Raw genomic sequence first — 17,241 nt, 5'->3', positions numbered from 1 at the left:
GGCAGTTGCCAGTTAGCGGTTTCACCAGTTGACAGTTCGGTAAGTAAGTCAGGTGACAATTCAGCAAGTTGATAGTTGGCGGTTGACGGTTGACAGTTGACAGTTGAGTAGGTTGGCAGTTGGCAGTTGACAGTTGGCGGTAGGGCCAGTTGGCAGTTGGCAGTTGAGCAAGTCAGCCAGTTGGCGGTTTAGCCAGTGCCAGTTGGTGGTTAAGCAAGTCAGAGTAATGGAGCCGGCAAAGAGGTTAAGGAAGAAAGCCAGTTGCCAGTTGCCAGTTCAGCCATGTGACAGTTGGCGGTTTAGGCAGTAACCAGTTGACAGTTTAGCCATTTGCCAGCTGGCGGTTGAGAAAGTTAACAAATGGGGTTTAATCAATTGACAGTTGGCAGTTGAGCCATGTGACAGTTGGCGGTTCAATGATTTGACAGTTGGTAGTTGAGAAAATTGACAGTTGGGGGTTTAGCCAGTTGGCAGTTGAGTAAGTTGGGCAGTTGGTGGTTAAGCAAATTGACAGTTGGTGATTATGCAAGTCGCCAGTTAACGGTTCAGGCAGGAAGCCCGTTGGCAGTTGACAGTTCAACCATTTAATAGTTGGCGGTTATGCAGTTGCCAGTGGGCAGTTTAGTCAGTTGCCAGTTGCCAGTTAAGTAATCGGGCCAGTTGACGGTTTAACAAGAGGATCAGTTGACCATTCAGTCAGTAAGCCAGGTGACAGTTCCATTATGTTAATTTATTGAAAAGATGGATGTATTTTATATATTTATATAAACCACATGGAGGGGTTATATTGTAACAACGTTACGAGGGATATGTATAGTTACGTTCGAGAGGGATCACTGAAGGCTAAGCACACAAGGTAGGGTATGGAATGTCAATGTACTGAAACCTATCTTCTGCTATCCTGGAGCATCTGCTATCTTTATAGACATATAAGTTATACCAGATCTCCCTATTCCGAATAGCTCCAACAGTCGAGGTGGAGCTGAAACCATCCTCGAACATATAAACCTTCTCCTGCTGTAGTTGAAACCCAACTTGAGACGTCATGGGTGCATTTCTTAGAATAGTGAGACCCCCAAGCCTGCTGGTTGTTACAACTATCCCCCTCTTCAAGGGCTTGCGTCCACGCGAGCCATGAAGTACGCATTTGCTAGATCTGGTATGATCCATATAGTGGGAAAACCGAGGATATCGGATAAAAACCACTATAGTACATCGTCTGGCTTCACCTTCTTTTGCGTTTTCGGGATTTCTTGAAACCTTGGATCAACCTTGGTGCATTCATATCATCTTCTGGTATCCATTGATTGTATTCCGAAGGCCATCCTGTCCACTTGATCAGGTAGTGAACCTTTCCCTTTATCATTCGTTTATCTTGGATTTCTTCCACCTTATATTCCTCAGGATTGTCTTCTAGTTCTGGTAATGGCATTATCTCTTGTTTCTTCCTAGGATGGTATTCTTTGAGCAACTGGATTAGGAACACATCATGAAGTCGTGAGTATTGCTGGGGAAGTGCTAGTCGATATGCCTGAGACCCTATTACTTCTGTAATTCGAAAAGGGCCAACAAATCGAGGTTGGAGCTTCTTGTTTTTAAGCTTCAGATTCCGTGTCGATAACTTCACTAGGCTTCCTCTTTTAAAGGTCTTCGGCGTATGTCGCTTGTTATAGTATTCAATTTGACGTTGCCGTGCCGTGTTCAGCTGGTCTCGCAGTCCTTGTCTAAGTTTATGGAGTTTTTGAATATGGTCCTTGGCTGTAGGTATCTCCCCTTCTAGGACGTTGTCCGCAACGTCGATGTGAAATTCCGGGTCAAACCCATATAGGGCCTTGAACGGGGATACGCAAAGCGTGTGATTCATGCTGTTATTGTATGTAAACGCGGCTGTAGGCAGTAGCTTTGCCCAATCCATTTATTCAAGGCTAGTAAATGCTCGCAAGTAGCCTTCGATAATCCTATTTAGGATCTCTGTCTGGCCATCGGTCTGTGGATGAAAAGCAGTAGACATTCTTCTCTTGATAAAGGAATAGTGGCATATCTTAGCCTAAAACTTACTAGTGATTCTCGAGTCTCTGTCTGATACGATCCCACTGGGGCATCCATATCGCAATTCAACTTCTTTGTGGAGCAATTCCGCCATCTCAGCTGCGTCAATAGTATCCTGGACAGGCAGGAATATAGCCATCTTAGTGTATCGATCCACGACTGTCAGAATGGTGTTATATTCCTCTGTCCCTACTTTGGATACTGGCAATTGAGTGATGAAATCCATTGATATCTCCTTCCATGGCCTGCTTAGCTGTAGTAAGGGATCCAATTGCCTATAGGGCTTATGTCTTGGAGCGGCATTTCCTTAACAGACTAGACACGTCTATACGTATTCCTCGACGTCTTGTCTCATGCCCTCCCATTTGAACTTCCGCTGCAAGAGGTCCAATGTCTTTTGGATTCCCCAATGCCTGGCGGATGGTTCGTCATGGTGTAACCTTAGGATCTCGTGTACTAGACTCCTTTGATTAGGGACTAGTATCCGGCCCTTGTACAGCAACACTCCGTCACTTGTACAGCCATAGTGCAGTCTTGTAGAGTCTCCTTCGCTGAGGTCCTTGTCTACCCGCATATAGAAGGCATCTTCCATCTGGGCAGCTGCTACCAACTGCCGCAGGCCCTCTGAGGGTTCCTGCCGTGGTGCTTCATTCAGGACCGCCTGCCGAGCCCTTTGGCGTGTGACCTTCTGAGTCAATACACACTAAATGAGGTGATCAGTCTCAACCCCATCTCCTTAGGGTGTTACAGAGGGTCCCAACGGGCCCGGACACACTGTCCCCCTCTGCCATTTGGATTCCTGTCTTCCCAACTCACTGTTGTATACACAGGTTTCTGTTAGCACTTGTCGTCCCGACTCACTGTCGTATTCACAAGCCCGACCTTGCACCTGTCGTCCCGACTCACTATCATATACACAGGTGACCATATCTTGTGGCTTTTCACTTGCTTGCGTTGACTCCTCGCTAACCTTGCAGGTCTTCTCTTCCTCACTTCCTTGAGGATTTTCATTATCGCGGGATTGCATCACCCTCCGACGATAGCTTGTGCAGATCTGTTGTACGCGAGCGATCTTTACCCCTAGCGTCATCAACAACCTTAAGGATGAGTCTTCTGGATCATCCTTCTGATTTTGTCTTATATAGTCTGGTCTTCGTGACAGCGCGTCTGCCGGATTTGTTGATCCCGACCGCCATTTAATTACGAAATCGTATGATGTAAGGTAATAGCACCATTGTGCTTGACAACCATTTAGCCTAGACTATTTCATAAAAGTCTGTAAATTGTGATAGTCCGTCAGTATCTCCACTGGATACTTACTACCCTTCAAGTAGTGTCTCCAATGCTTGAAAGCTCCCACAATTGCTAGCATTTCTTAGTCTAGTGTCCCATAGTTCAGTTTGGGACCCTTGAACTGTCTAGAATAGAAGGTAATGAGGTGCCATCATTCTTTAAACAACTACGATAGTATTCTACTAAGCGCGTATTTGGATGCATCAGTCTCCAGCCGTGTTGGAAGGTCTGGATCAAAGTGTTACAGCAATAGTACAGTTTCAAAAGCACTCAATAACTCAAGGAATGCCTCCTGCTAAGTGTTACCCCATTCCCTGCGGAAATCACTAGTTTTCTTGCCATCCTTACTGCCCTTCATCAGGCTTGTAAGTGGCCTGGCAATGCGCGAATACCCTTGGATGAATCTTCTGTAGAAGTTACAGAACCCAAGGAACACTTGAACATCCTGGTACAATCCTGGTGGATGTTCCTTCCACTCGCTAATTGTTCGGACTCTCTCTGGGTCCATTTTGACTCCCTGGTCATTGATGATGAAGCCCAGGAACTCCATTTCATTCTAGTAGAACTGGCACTTTGAGGGTTTTGCATACAGTTCGGCTGTTCGTAGCCATTCACATACAAGTCTCAAATGCTCTATATGCTCTTCCTCCGTCTTGGAGAAGATCAGGATATCATCCAGATATACAATGCAAAAGTCATCAACCAAACCTCTCAGGGCCTGGTTAATATAACCTTGAAATGCCACTAGTGCATTTGTCAGCCCAAACGGCATCACTAAGTACTCATAATGGCCATAACGGGTGCGGAATGCCGTCTTCTACTCGTCTCCTGGCTGGATTCGAATACGATAGTATACATCCTTCAAATCAATCTTGCTGAACACTCTGGCTCCATTCACGCGGTCCAGTATTTCGCCCATCAATGGCAATGGGTATCAGTTCTTAATGGTGACTTTATTAAGGCCTTGGTAATCAACACAGAGTCTCAGTGTACCGTCCTTCTTTGGTACGAATAGGATCGGTGATGCAGCTGGACTTTTTGACGGTCTGATGAAGCCTTTCTCGAGATTCTCTTGGAGGTAGCGCTGTAGGACTTCCAGTTCCGCTCGTGACAATGGGTAGAGTGGCCTATATGACGGTTCTTGTCCTTCTTGGATCTCAATTGCTAGGTCAACTCCTTCACAGTTTGGTGCTAGCTTTTCCGCATTTTGAGGAGAGAAAACGTCGGTATATTTCTTCAAGGTACTTGGCAGACTATCCTTGCTATCTATATAGCTAGTCTTGTCAAGTAGTGGATTATACTCCATGAGTGCGTATACCTTTAGTCCTTTCATCAGTCTCTTCTGGAATGTCTTAGTCGATTCGACTTTTACATAGTGCTCGGTTGGTTCTCCATTGGTGGGTAGGTGGAATCGCCACTGGTTGCCCCTAGTCTCTTTTGTCCATAATAAGATATTAACTCCAATCTCTCCCAGTGTATGTTCTCCTAAGAGCAATGGTGCGTCTTCTGGCGCTTTATTCACAGCTAGGAAAGGCCTTCGATAGGAATGAGTGACCCCATAATGGTCAGTCATACTCCATGTGGCCCAATAAGCCCCTTTCGCTTCGTGCTGAACATTCCCAGCTGACTGCTATAGCTTAGGGTACCCTTTGATATACGGCTTCAGTCCTCGCTGTTCTGCAAAGTCGATACCAATCGTGTCGATTTCTGCGCACGTATCCAGTGCGATCTCTACGTCCTCTGGATCGCTGTCCAAGACGTTTAGCTGGCCCATGGTGCGTAGGTAATTCCCTGTATGCATCCGCGGCTCTTCTTCAGGACCCGAAGGGAGCCTTACTTGTTTCCCGACGAGTCTGAAAGGTCCCATGCCTGCTCGGCCATTCAGTTATGACCTTTCTTCCGGCCAACTTTTTAGATGATGTGAATGCCTGGTTTCTTCTTCTTAGCATCTCCCTTATTATCCTTTTTATGGTAGCTAGTAAGATGCTCTGTACTACCACAAGTGAAGCAAATTCGCTCTCCTTTCTCATTTTTGCCCGAGGCAAATTCCTTTGGGCCTCTTGGCTTTCCTGTTTTATTCTGGGCCTTGTCCTTATTTTTATTGTCCATTTTTCAGGCATGCTTTGATGAAACAAGTGGGGTGGTTGGATTATCAGTCCTGGTCTCTGGTTTTTTAGGGTCCTTCTTTCTAGGATTCTTTTCATCATGCTTGATCTCTTCCCACATACGTGTGGCGAGAGATAGCATTGCTTGTCGAGTTTGAGGCAATGGATTGATTCTGCTGAGTCGAATGGCACGCTGTAGACTTGGTCGCAACCGGCTGAAGAATTCCATTGCTTGAGTACGTTCATTCTTCGGCTCCATTTCTCTCTTAAGGCTTGTGAGATAAGCGTCAAAAGCCTATGGGGTTTGATCAAATCTCTATCTGGCCTTGCTCCACTCAATCTGTGTTTTGATCTCATCATTTCCTTAGTCCTGAATAGTAGAGTTGAGCCAGGTACTAAAGGCTTTCCAGTTATATTTATCGTCAGGAGCAGAGCGGATATGGTTATTCCACATTGTTTTGCAATCTTCATGAAGGTGAATCAGTGCCTTGATTACTTTGGTTCGGTTGTTGTCATATTTATATAGGGATGCATCGAAAGCTTGTTGGATCTCAATCTTCCAATCGCTCCAGGCTTTGAGGGTTGTACCTATTTTGAGTTCTTTGATATTATCGTATTTAAGGTTATGATCGGCTCGTCGTTTACGTGGTCTGTCGTCCTCATCGTCGGTGTTTTCGTTAGCCCGTTTTCCTGTACGAGCTTTCACGAGTACCCAGATCCTGTCAGTAAGGACTCGAAGTTGTTCGGTAGACAGTGGTTGATTATCCACAATCTCTTGCATCTCGCGAAGTCCCATCGGTCGGTGGACGTCCACTTCGCCATCCTGGGTTTCGCTATTGTCGCTGGATTTGGTGGGTCCCTGAGTAGGATCAACGCCCATTCCATTGTCCTGTTGGTCGTTCTGGCTGTCCAAAGGCTCTGAACGAGTAATTCTCCTTGTAGATACTGCCATTGTGATTGGTCTTGAAGGATAGAGGTTTCAGAGTTGTAACAACGTTACGAGGGATATGTATAGTTATGTTCGAGAGGGATCACTGAAGGCTAAGCACATAAGGTAGGGTATGGAATGTCAATGTACTGAAACCTATCTTCTGCTATCCTGGAGCATCTGCTATCTTTATAGACATATAAGTTATACCAGATCTCCCTATTCCGAATAGCTCCAACAGTCGAGGTGGAGCTGAAACCATCCTCGAACATATAAACCTTCTCCTGCTGTAGTTGAAACCCAACTTGAGACGTCATGGGTGCATTTCTTAGAATAGTGAGACCCCCAAGCCTGCTGGTTGTTACATATATTTGTATTCATATGATGGATTTTGGATTTTTATAAGGGATGATTTCCCGGTATTGGCGGTGGTAGGATATATATGGTGGAGTGGAATAGAGCATCAAAATACCATGAAGAATAGGGATTAAGGATTATATATTTTAAATATATATTTTAGGGGCCGGGTCCAGATATTAAGAGAAGAAATGCATGATTCAAGAGAAAAGAATATATATGAGGAAGGAGCATGGGAATGGAGTTTTAGGGTTAGAATTTAAGGGAGTGAATAAGAAAGAGGATATATATAGAAGAGAATAGATTCCATAGTAGGAGCAATTTCCATCAAAGATAGAGAAGAAAGATCAAGAAATATATTCAGAGGATAGAATTAGAAATGGTAGTATGTTAGGAGGATAGAAATATGGTTAATCATATATTAGAATGTGACAGCCAGCCCTGCGGCTTGACAGCTCTACGGCTTGGCGGCGGAGCTTTCCGTACAGTGTCATCCTAGGAGGCTTTTCCCGCTATCTCAAGATAGGGCTTGAGCCCTAAGCAATGCTATATTGGGAGCGGTACTGTATTGGGAAGTTCCGTCCACACAAAGGATCATATGAAGGAGCTGTGCGTAGAGGGGCGCTGTGTTTTTTTCTTCTTTCCTTCTTCATGCTTGTTATTTTTCGTAGATAGGCTCACCTAGTTAGCAACAAATGCAAGGTATTGGCCAGCGTCACAAGAAGAATAGAATTCAGGATCATAATATGAAAAGAAGATAGAATTAGAGATGATAGTGTAAAGAAGAGATAGGGTTCAGTAGTATGAAGGGAAGATAGAATTAGAGATAATAATGTGAAGGAGAGATAGGGTTAGGGATAGTAGTATAAAGAGAAGAAGAGAGATAGTATTAATATTAGAAGATAGAAGAATAAATAAGAGTTTATAGAATAGTGGTGGTGAGTTGAAGAGGGTTAGATGTCAGAAGAATCAAGAATCCGCAGCCAATGGATTGACTAGATAGTGTTACACTACTGCACTACGGAAGCAAGGATTATCCGTAACCATTAGGGTTAGGGTATCAGAGAGATCAGAGATATTCTATGATAGCTATGATCCGAGGATCAGAGAAATCAGAGGAATTCTATGGATTCTATGATGATGATGGAATAAATAAGGACACTCATTTATCGTGTATTTAGTTTATTCTATCGTCTTGAATTAACCGTGCTAAGTACCCCTTAGCTTTGACAACTTGAGTAATCTGTGTGATGGTTAGCGGGGCGCAGCTTTCGGCCCCCGACCAACCACAACGCGGAACGGAAAATGTTATTACCCGATCCCGTTTAGCGCGGGGCCGTGGCAGTAGTAGTTTGTCTTGCCGCTTTAACGGGAGACGCCCCACCCGATGAGGCCTATATAAAATGCAAGTGCGTCCTCAAACGACAACCTTCATTTCCACGTCCGTTCCTCATCCCTCGACCTGTGCAGCAGTCTAGCATCACCATGTGTCTGCCTAGTCAGACACTATTGAAATTGCCGATCTCACACCATTGTTTCCCCCTCTTTCTATAGATCCACTCTATGCCTACAGCGCTGACCCTTCATGACACGATGAATGAATAATCCGATTACTCTGTTGCTCAGACAAAAGACTAAATACAATTCGGGAACGCTATCGTACTACATTACTCACAGCATATGCTGGAATTACCTGGCTTGGGACTCAAAACCCGTGAACTCGACTGCAATTTTCCTTCCTTACCCGACTCGAACAGGCAGGGACATCTTTCCGTGGCCACTGCTCGCTTAACTTAATCGAATGGCCGAGTCTGTTGATCCGGTGACTCGCTTACGTGGTGGTGGAGATCCTCGAAACAAGCCACTTCAGGCCTGGACTCTTGACCTATGGCGCAACGCGGTCCTATCTGTGTGATAGTGCATGACCGTTGTCACTACCAACGCCTTCTTGGAGGACAGACCAATGGCAAAAATACCGCATAGTCTATTTGGAACACCAGGCATATCGCGATGGAGACTAAGAGCATCGCGATTACCACCCCTACTCGCCTTGCTGACTCTCGACCTCCAATGAGATGGCTTGATCCATACAAGACAGCGGATGACTCGGAGGACAATACGTTCACTGATGGGGCGAAACTTGCCTCAATCACGGAATGAAAAAAGGGGGCCTGCTTGAAAGTGGATGGTACTTTTATTAATCATGGAGATGATGCAAGGATGCTTAGCGAGTCTGAGTTTCACCGACTTCAAATCTCCAATCAGACGACTGGATACCATGTCCGGTAGCAGCTGAAAGCTGAATGAGGGATAATCCGTGCATGAATGAGAACAGCATCGCCTCAATTGTGGAACAAAAGAAAGCCGAGCGCGAGGATGAACCGTGTTGAGTGTGCCGCTGAGCCGTTTTCTCATTTTTGAGCTGCAGTTTCTGTTCATTGATTGGAGGACGGTCACTCTATCTATGACCAAAACTCTGTTTGCATTGCAACAGTAGCATCTCAATCGAGTGCTAGCGAATAAGGCGGCAAGAGCGGCTTACTGAATATATGGCCAAACTGATCATCATGACCAGCTCCTGAACCACGAGACGGGTATATAAACCCTCACAGCCTGAAGCCTGAAGCCTAACATTGGTTAAGAAGCCAGCTTTTTTCTGCTACAGCCCCCCTGATAAAATGCTATCATGGCGATTACCTTGGATGAAATCAGATTTTACCGTCCGCATTCTCTCCCAGCACGGCCCACAAAGTCCCTCAATCATCAGCCCACTTCATTCCCCCATCACGCATCAAAAACACCACAATTTACCTCTTTAACCCCTGCCAAAACCCTCTTCCCTCTATTACCACAGCCAGTATTACCTCACCCTCTGCCTCCCCGACCACCCACTATCATTTCCTCCGATCGCCATGCAGAATCTAAAGCTTTACAATTCCCCACTACCACGCCACATACAGCCCAATCCCATCCGGCACATGAGAATGATTTTGATCGAGTGTTACATGACTTCTTTTCTTATAATGGCAAAAGTGAGGATGATGGACAGTCTTCGATGTGCATTTCTCAGCAAGGTAATTTGATAAATCGTATACATAGATCGTGCTTGACTAACGTGGAGTAGATAATAGAGACGAGGACTGTGGTCAAGCAACTTCGCCTGATCCTGATGTTGCTAGTCACACGACAGACATCTTGCCGTCTCCCAGCTTCACCGTCCAAGCATCTCTAGAAATACCGGTTAATGAGCCAGTGCAGCCAGTCGCACGAAATGAATCACATCCACAGAACGAAACCAATGAAATCGCGTCAGCTACATTTGGGGATTCTCCGTTGGCATCTTGCACAGCTGAATCAGCTGCATCAATGTCCAATGAGTTGAATACAGAATCAATAGATGTAACCACACCGGACTCTGCACAACATTCATCTGTTACCAATGGACAACAAATGGAGATTCCACATGCAAACGAAGTTCAGAATCATACTCCTGAAGCCGGCGGCAGCACCGCGATAAGTGAAGACACCGAATTGCAGGGAGATACAGGAGATTCAAAACGTGCCAACTCAAATGAATTAAGAGAATCAGCAAAACGAAAGAGAAGTCCATCAGCATGCCTTTCTTATCCGCCAGCTCCACTTGTCGTGGTCCCAGTTCCATCCGGTCCGGTTTCTTTGCGGAGAAAGTCGACTCGACTGAGCACTCAACTGACCTCTGATCATCTGCGGTACTCAGATAGTATCAATGGAGACTCGCGTGGATCGGACTCGGCTCCCTCTGACAACGAGAACGACGCAGACTACTCGAATTCCTGCAAGATAAGAACAACAGTCAAGAGCTCCCGTCCATCTAAACGCCCTCGAAGAGTTTTAGATAAAGCTTCATCTGCTTCTCAAGTGCCTAGACAGTCATTTTCTGAGTCTCCATCTGTGAAGCTACCAGAGTCACCGCCGGAAGATTTCAGCGCAGAGAGTGAACCAACCCCCATCCAAGGCCATCTTCGATTACGATATATTCAATCTAATATCGTCTATTGTGTGGAATTTTCACAGACGGCTCTTTTGTCATCAATTGCGGCCAGTCAAACAGAACCTACTCAGCCACATCAGCAGGCAGACCATCTCTCGGCAAAAATTCCATATACGCCCAAGGAGGAGGCATATATCAAAGATTTAAAGGCCCAAGAGCTTGGATGGCACAAAATTGAGACTCTATTTGCACAGCGATTTCCGTATCGGAAAGCATCGTGTTAGAAACTGAAGCCGTCTTTAAAGAGCGGGAGAAAGGGACGGATCAAGTCTAAATCAAAGACGTCGTCAAAAAGAGGTAGAAAAGGACGGACCAAGAACCGTGCATAACGACCTTTTTGTACTAATATTGGCGCCGTATCGTAGATTGATATAAGCAGTAGTTAGGAGCACGACTTTTCCCTGTAAACAAGCGATCTATGCCACCCTATTACTGGCAGCTAATGACAGACAGATGGAAGGATGCGTCTGATATCCCGTAATTCAGCGAGTTTCAGAATAAGTTGTTCGATCTCGTAGGTTAACTGGTCATCTCAAGGAATGTATTACGCACCTACAATTCAGCATCTTACCAAGGCTCCATATAGCCGCCGTTGCTCGCCCCTCATGATAGCTGGAAAATCACCGCCAAAGCTTATATAAAGCCCTGCTTTGGAATATAGCGTATTTAGACAGAGTGCTGTTGTCGGCCATATTTTACCACTACTCTGAAAAGGGATATGGCGCGTGAATCTATTTGATACAGTTTGAAGCCTTAATACAGGCGCATTTTTGAGTATTCTCCGACACACAGATTGAAGGAATTGCAGTCGGTTATTTGTATAGGATTCGCACATATAAAAGGGACAGAAATCTCAGGTAGAAATGAGAGAACAGGCAGATTAATATTACACTGATTTTTCACCCATATACTCGATTTCTCCTCTTTGGTGCTAGTGGTGAAAATCCTCCAATAACTCTCAATAATCAGGGTTAGGGTGAACAGTATTGCTGGTTATTTCTTCTTTTACTGTACCGGTAAGCTGGTAGTCAGAATCGGCTTGGTATAAGCATCTAATCTGATATGAGCAACGTTTAGTTGTAGCAACCTCGAGAGTGTTATAGGTACATGAAGTCCAATACGAAGTCAGTAAGGATGGATAAGGCCATTAAGTAAAGCAATTTTCAACGGAAGCTTCGCCCTTATGTGGATGACAGTTTGTTGCAATGTATATAGGGAGATGCAACCAAATTGTTCAAAATGAAACCAAAAGAGGGTGTGATAATTGTCAACGAGCTGTCTATAGTGATGTTTAAAGCGACGAAACGTCAAAGATTGGCAGAGGTGATGATTTACTCATGAATCTTACCTGAGAGTTCTCGTAGTCAAGAATCATTTGCGCTACTCAGATGGTATCGCCGGAGATTCTTATGAATCGAACTCGGCTCCCTCTGACGACGAGAACGACGCAGACTACTCAGATTACTCCGAGATAAAGAAAGCAGGCAAGAGTTTGCGTCCAGCTACGCGTCGTCGGAGATTTCTAGATAAATCTTCATCTGCTTTTCGAGTACCTAGACAATTATCCACCGAGTCTCCACGTGGTAAGCCGCCAGAGTATTGCCGGAAGATCTAAGCGCAGAGAGTGTGCCAATCCCTGTCCACGGCTTCCTTCGGTCACGATCTAGTGGATCTGAGGTCTTTAATTGCGTGGAGTTTTCACAGATGCATCTTTTGCCATCAGTCGTAGGCAGACAAATAGAACTTCCCCGGATACATCAATGGAGAGCCCGTCCTGCAATAAGGACTCCATAGTTGCCCGAGGAGGGTACATTTATTATCAAGTTAAAGGCTCAAGAGCTCAGGTGGGACAAGATCGAGGCTTTATTTGCTCAACGATTCCCATTTCGAAAGAAATCGTGTCTGACGGTGCACTATTGTAATAAATTGAAGCCGTCAACGAAAAGAAGTAGAGACGGGCTAAGAGCCGTGAATAGCCAGCATCTCGTGCTGATTTAGGCACACATCGTAAACTAAATTGGAATTATCGAACCAATACTCCCACTAGCATGATTTTCTGCCTGTAAACCAGCCACATATTCCACCTGATCAATGGCAGACAACTTTAGGAAGACAACTGTAGGCAGACGGAGGAATGATATGATTTGTCTTTATGTGAAGGTCCAAATCAACATAATGTATTGAGAGGCTTGCAACTAGGAAACTAAGCATGGAGAGAGAGAGAGAGACGAAAATCTACAAAGTGAAGCTTTCCCCGGATCTCTGCTTAGTGGCGTGCCCACGTAATCCGGGGAACCTTCCCGCTCAGCACCAGCATGTGGCCGCGAAAAACCATTCTCCATCTCCGAATGCTCCAAAGATTGGCTAGTCGGGGTTTTGCAATAACCCTATAATATCACGATGTCCTCTTTGAGGAGCAGCCTGGAGAGCATTGCTATATTCCCCTCCCTGAACATTGACGTCCGCTCCTTTCTCAAGTAGTAGCTGAATGATTTCAAAATGTCCTCCTCGAGTAGCAGCCTGGAGAGCATTGCCATAGTATCCACCCTGAGCATTGACATCCGCTCCCTTTTTAAGTAGTAGCCGAACAATTTCAAGATATCCTCCTTGAGCAGCAGCCTGGAGAGCATTGCCGTATTCTCCACCCTGAGCATTGATATCTGCTCCATTTTCGAGGAGTTCTTGGACAATCTCAGGGTTCCCTCCTCGAGCAGCAGCCTGGAGAGCATTGCCGTATTGTCCACCCTGAGCATTGACATCCGCTCCCTTCTCAAGTAATAGTTGAACGATCTTAAGCTGTCCTTCAGCAGAAGCAGCCTGGAGAGCATTGCCATAGTATCCACCCCGAGCATTGATATCCGCTCCCTTTTCGAGTAGTAGCTGAATAATCTCAAGATGTCCTCCTCGAGCAGCAGCCTGGAGAGCATTGCCGTATTCTCCACCTTGAGCATTGATATCTGCTCCATTTTCAAGGAGTTGTTGGACAATCTCAGGGTTCCCTCCTCGAGCAGCAGCCTGGAGAGATTTACTATAGTATCCTCCATGAGCATTGACATCTGCTCCATTTTCGAGGAGTTGCTGGACAATCTTAGGGTTCCCTCCTCTAGCAGCAGCCTGGAGAGCATTGCCGTATTGTCCACCCTGAGTATTGGCATCTGCTCCCTTTTCGAGGAGTAGCTGCACGATCTTAATATTCCCTTTCTGAACAGCGGACTGAAGAGCATTGCCGTATTCTCCACCCTGAGCATTGACATCTGCTCCTTTTTCGAGGAGCAGCTGCACAATTTTAAGATATCTTCTTTGAATATCAGCCTGGAGAAAAGTGCTATAGTATCCTCCATAAGCATAGCTCTCTTCTTCATTTTCGAGGAGTTGTTGAACAATCTCAGGGTTCCCTCCTCGAGCAGCAGCCTGGAGAGAATTGCCGTATTGTCCACCCTGAGCATTGACATCCGCTCCCTTCTCAAGTAATAGTTGAACGATCTTAAGCTGTCCTTCAGCAGAAGCAGCCTGGAGAGCATTGCCATAGTATCCACCCTGAGCATTGACATCCGCTCCCTTTTCAAGTAGTAGCTGAATAATGTCAAGATGCTCTCCTTGAGCAGCAGCCTGGAGAGCATTGCTGTATTGTCCACCCTGAGCATTAACATCTGCTTTCTTTTCAAGGATTAGCTGCACGATCTTAATATTCCCTCTTTGAACAGCGGCCTGGAGAGCATTTCCGAATTTTCCACCTTGAGAATTAACATCTGCTCCATTTTCGAGGAGTTGTTGAACAATCTCAAGATATCCGCTAGTAGCAGCAGCCTGGAGAGCATTGCCGTATTCTCCACCCTGAGCATTGACATCTGCTCCATTTTCGAAAAGTTGCTGGACAATCTTAGGGTTTCCTCGTCGAGCAGCAGCCTGGAGAGTATTACTATAGTATCCCCCATGAGCATTAACATCTGCTCCCTTTCCGAGGAGTAGCTGCACGATATTAATAGTCCCTCTTTGAACAGCAGCTTGGAGAGCGTTGCGGAATTCTCCACCCTGAATATTAACATCTGCTCCCTTCTCAAGTAGTAGCTGAACGATCTCAGGATTCCATCCTTGAGCAGCTGCCTGGAGAGCATTACCATAGTATCCACCCTGAGCATTAACATCCGCTCCCTTTTTAAGGAGTAGCTGAATAATCTCAAGATATCCTCCTCGAGCAGCTGCCTGGAGAGCATTGCCGTATTCTCCACCCTGAGCATTAACATCCGCTCCCTTTTTAAGGAGTAGCTGAACAATCTCAAGATGTCCTCCTCGAGCAGCAGCCTGGAGATCATTGCCGTATTCTCCACCCTGAGTATTAACATCCGCTCCCTTTTTAAGGAGTAGCTGAATAATCTCAAGATATCCTCCTCGAGCAGCAGCCTGGAGAGCATTGCCGTATTGTCCACCCTGAGCATTGACATCCGCTCCCTTTTCGAGGAGTAGCTGAACAATCCCAAGGTGTCCTCCGTGAGCAGCAGCCTGGAGAGTATTGCCGTATTCTCTACCCTGAGCATTGACATCCGCTCCCTTTTCGAGTAGTAGCTGAACAATCTTAAGATGTCCTCCTCGAGCAGCAGCTTGGAGAGCATTGCTGTATTCTCCACCCTGAGCATTGACATCCGCTCCCTTTTCGAGTAGTAGCTGAACAATCTTAAGATGTCCTCCTCGAGCAGCAGCTTGGAGAGCATTGCCGTATTGTCCACCCTGAGCATTGACATCCGCTCCCTTTTCGAGGAGTAGCTGAACAATCCCAAGGTGTCCTTCACCAGAAGCAACCTGGAGTGCATTGCCATATTCTCCACCCTGAGCATTGATATCCGCTCCCTTCTCGAGTAATAGCTGAATAGCCTCTTGTTTCCCGCCTTGAACAGCAACCTGAAGAGCATTGCCATATTGTCCACCCTGAGCATTGATATCTGCTCCCTTCTCGAGTAATAGCTTAACGATCTCAAGATGTCCACTTTCAGTAGCAAAGTAGAGAGCATTTCCAAATAACGTATGAGCATTGATATCTACTCCCTTTTCGAGTAATAGCTGAACAATTCCACGATGTCCCCCTTGAATAGCAGCGAGGAGAGCATTGCCACCGAACCCACCTGGAGCATTGATATCTGCTCCCTTCTCGAGTAGTAGATGAATAATATCAAGATATCCTCTTTCAGTAGCACAGAAAAGAGCATTGCCATATTTTCCGCCCTGAGCATTAACATCTGCTCCCTTCTCGAGTAAAAGCTGAACAATCACAAGATATCCCCTTTCAGTAGCAGCGTAGAGAGCATTGCTATCGAATCTACCTGGAGCATTGACATATGCTCCCTTCTCGAGTAGTAGCTGAATAATGTCAAGATGTCCTCTTTCAGTAGCACGAAAAAGAGCATTGCCGTATTCTCCACCTTGAGCATTGATATCCGCTCCCTTTTCGAGTAGTAGCTGAACAATCCCAAGGTGTCCTTCACCAGAAGCAACCTGGAGTGCATTGCCGTATTCTCCACCCTGAGCATTAACATCCGCTCCCTTTTTAAGGAGTAGCTGAACAATCTCAAGTTGTCCTCCTTGAGCAGCAGCCTGGAGAGCATTGCCGTATTGTCCACCCTGAGCATTGACATCCGCTCCCTTTTCGAGGAGTAGCTGAACAATCTCAGGGTTCCCTTCTCGAGTAGCAATAACGAGAGCATTGCCGTATTCTCCACCCTGAGCATTGACGTCTGCTCCATTTTCGAGGAGTAGCTGCATGAGCTTAGGGTTTCCTCCTCGCGCAGCAGCATGAAGAGCATTGCCGTATTTTTCACCCTGAGCATTAACGTCTGCTCCCTTTTCGAGAAGTAGCTGAGCAATCTTATGATGTCCTTGTTCACAAGCCCATTGTAATGCTGTCGTCCCTGACCCGTCGACCAGATCAATTGCACTTGTTTTATTCACATCTACCCGGTACAGTACGTCTGGATGGCCATTGAAAGCAGCCAAATGTAACGCCTTCATTTGCGGGTCTCCACGATGTGACATTACTGCACTCCAAAATTTAGGAAACCACAAGCGAAATCGTTCCGTTGTGACATCATACAGCTTCCAGACCCTATCCACTACCTCATCTTCCGGGGATAATACGTCTCGAAAATGATCGGCCCAATTTTCTGCAGAATAATCCAGTAAGCTCCGTACAGACTCTTCCCCATTGCTGACCAGATCATTCATAAGAAGGTATTTGACACATATTTCAGTCATTTGCATCTCTGTTTTGCGCTGCTCCAGATGCCAATGGACGTTGGCAGAGCTATCGTGTTTGCTAATCAGGAACTCTCGTGCAGTCTGATGAATGAGATAGAGTTTGGATTCCTTGATGAAAACAAACAGCCCACACAGTTGTCGTATCTTTTTGTCTAATCCTTTAGGGTTCAGGCCGGCGTCTGTTGCTGTTTCTGCAGACGGACTTGTCGCCACTCCTAAAGCCATGGCCATCT

The 17,241-nt window shown here is 45.8% G+C and overlaps 5 protein-coding genes across 5 annotated transcripts, besides 5 other annotated features; 1 reads left to right on the top strand and 4 right to left on the bottom strand.

Moving 5' to 3' along the window:
- Positions 1-748: 748 nt before the first annotated feature.
- Positions 749-769: a sequence feature (AT_rich).
- Positions 770-1,225: 456 nt separating this feature from the next.
- On the bottom strand, positions 1,226-3,421 carry TSTA_107340 (gag/polymerase/env polyprotein, putative; the record flags this gene model as incomplete). The annotated part of the gene is made up of 6 exons (XM_002486720.1): positions 1,226-1,887; positions 2,059-2,302; positions 2,381-2,752; positions 2,798-2,823; positions 2,932-3,288; positions 3,370-3,421. 6 exons carry the CDS (start codon positions 3,419-3,421, stop codon positions 1,226-1,228), a joined length of 1,713 nt encoding a protein of 570 aa, XP_002486765.1.
- Positions 1,562-2,635: a mobile genetic element.
- Positions 1,802-2,299: a mobile genetic element.
- Positions 3,152-4,603: a mobile genetic element.
- On the bottom strand, positions 4,277-5,116 carry TSTA_107330 (retrovirus polyprotein, putative; the record flags this gene model as incomplete). The annotated part of the gene is made up of 2 exons (XM_002486719.1): positions 4,277-4,877; positions 4,989-5,116. The coding sequence occupies 2 exons, from the start codon at positions 5,114-5,116 to the stop codon at positions 4,277-4,279; spliced, it is 729 nt and encodes a 242-aa protein (XP_002486764.1).
- Positions 5,117-5,811: 695 nt separating this feature from the next.
- TSTA_107320 (uncharacterized protein) lies at positions 5,812-6,399 on the bottom strand (the record flags this gene model as incomplete). Its single annotated transcript, XM_002486718.1, has 2 exons — positions 5,812-6,035; positions 6,093-6,399. 2 exons carry the CDS (start codon positions 6,397-6,399, stop codon positions 5,812-5,814), a joined length of 531 nt encoding a protein of 176 aa, XP_002486763.1.
- A 469-nt stretch (positions 6,400-6,868) lies between these two features.
- Positions 6,869-6,894: a sequence feature (AT_rich).
- Positions 6,895-9,171: 2,277 nt separating this feature from the next.
- On the top strand, positions 9,172-11,267 carry TSTA_107310 (uncharacterized protein). Its single transcript, XM_002486717.1, has 2 exons — positions 9,172-9,806; positions 9,857-11,267. Exons 1-2 carry the CDS (start codon positions 9,419-9,421, stop codon positions 10,984-10,986), a joined length of 1,518 nt encoding a protein of 505 aa, XP_002486762.1. The 5' UTR covers positions 9,172-9,418; the 3' UTR covers positions 10,987-11,267.
- A 1,859-nt stretch (positions 11,268-13,126) lies between these two features.
- On the bottom strand, positions 13,127-17,239 carry TSTA_107300 (multiple ankyrin repeats single kh domain protein, putative; the record flags this gene model as incomplete). Its single annotated transcript, XM_002486716.1, has 1 exon — positions 13,127-17,239. The coding sequence occupies one exon, from the start codon at positions 17,237-17,239 to the stop codon at positions 13,127-13,129; it is 4,113 nt and encodes a 1,370-aa protein (XP_002486761.1).
- Positions 17,240-17,241: the final 2 nt, after the last annotated feature.

This window comes from Talaromyces stipitatus, genomic scaffold (assembly GCF_000003125.1).
Source record: "Talaromyces stipitatus ATCC 10500 scf_1105507295511 genomic scaffold, whole genome shotgun sequence".
Lineage (NCBI taxonomy): Eukaryota > Fungi > Ascomycota > Eurotiomycetes > Eurotiales > Trichocomaceae > Talaromyces > Talaromyces stipitatus.
Note: the sequence above shows the minus strand (reverse complement) of the source record. Positions and strands in the feature narration are given on the sequence as shown.

Coding starts and splice junctions, on each gene's coding strand:
- TSTA_107310 (XM_002486717.1), top strand. CDS start 9,419: ATGGCGATTACCTTGGATGAAATCAGATTTTACCGTCCGCATTCTCTC. Junction 9,807..9,856: donor GATGTGCATTTCTCAGCAAG/GTAATTTGATAA, acceptor AACGTGGAGTAG/ATAATAGAGACGAGGACTGT.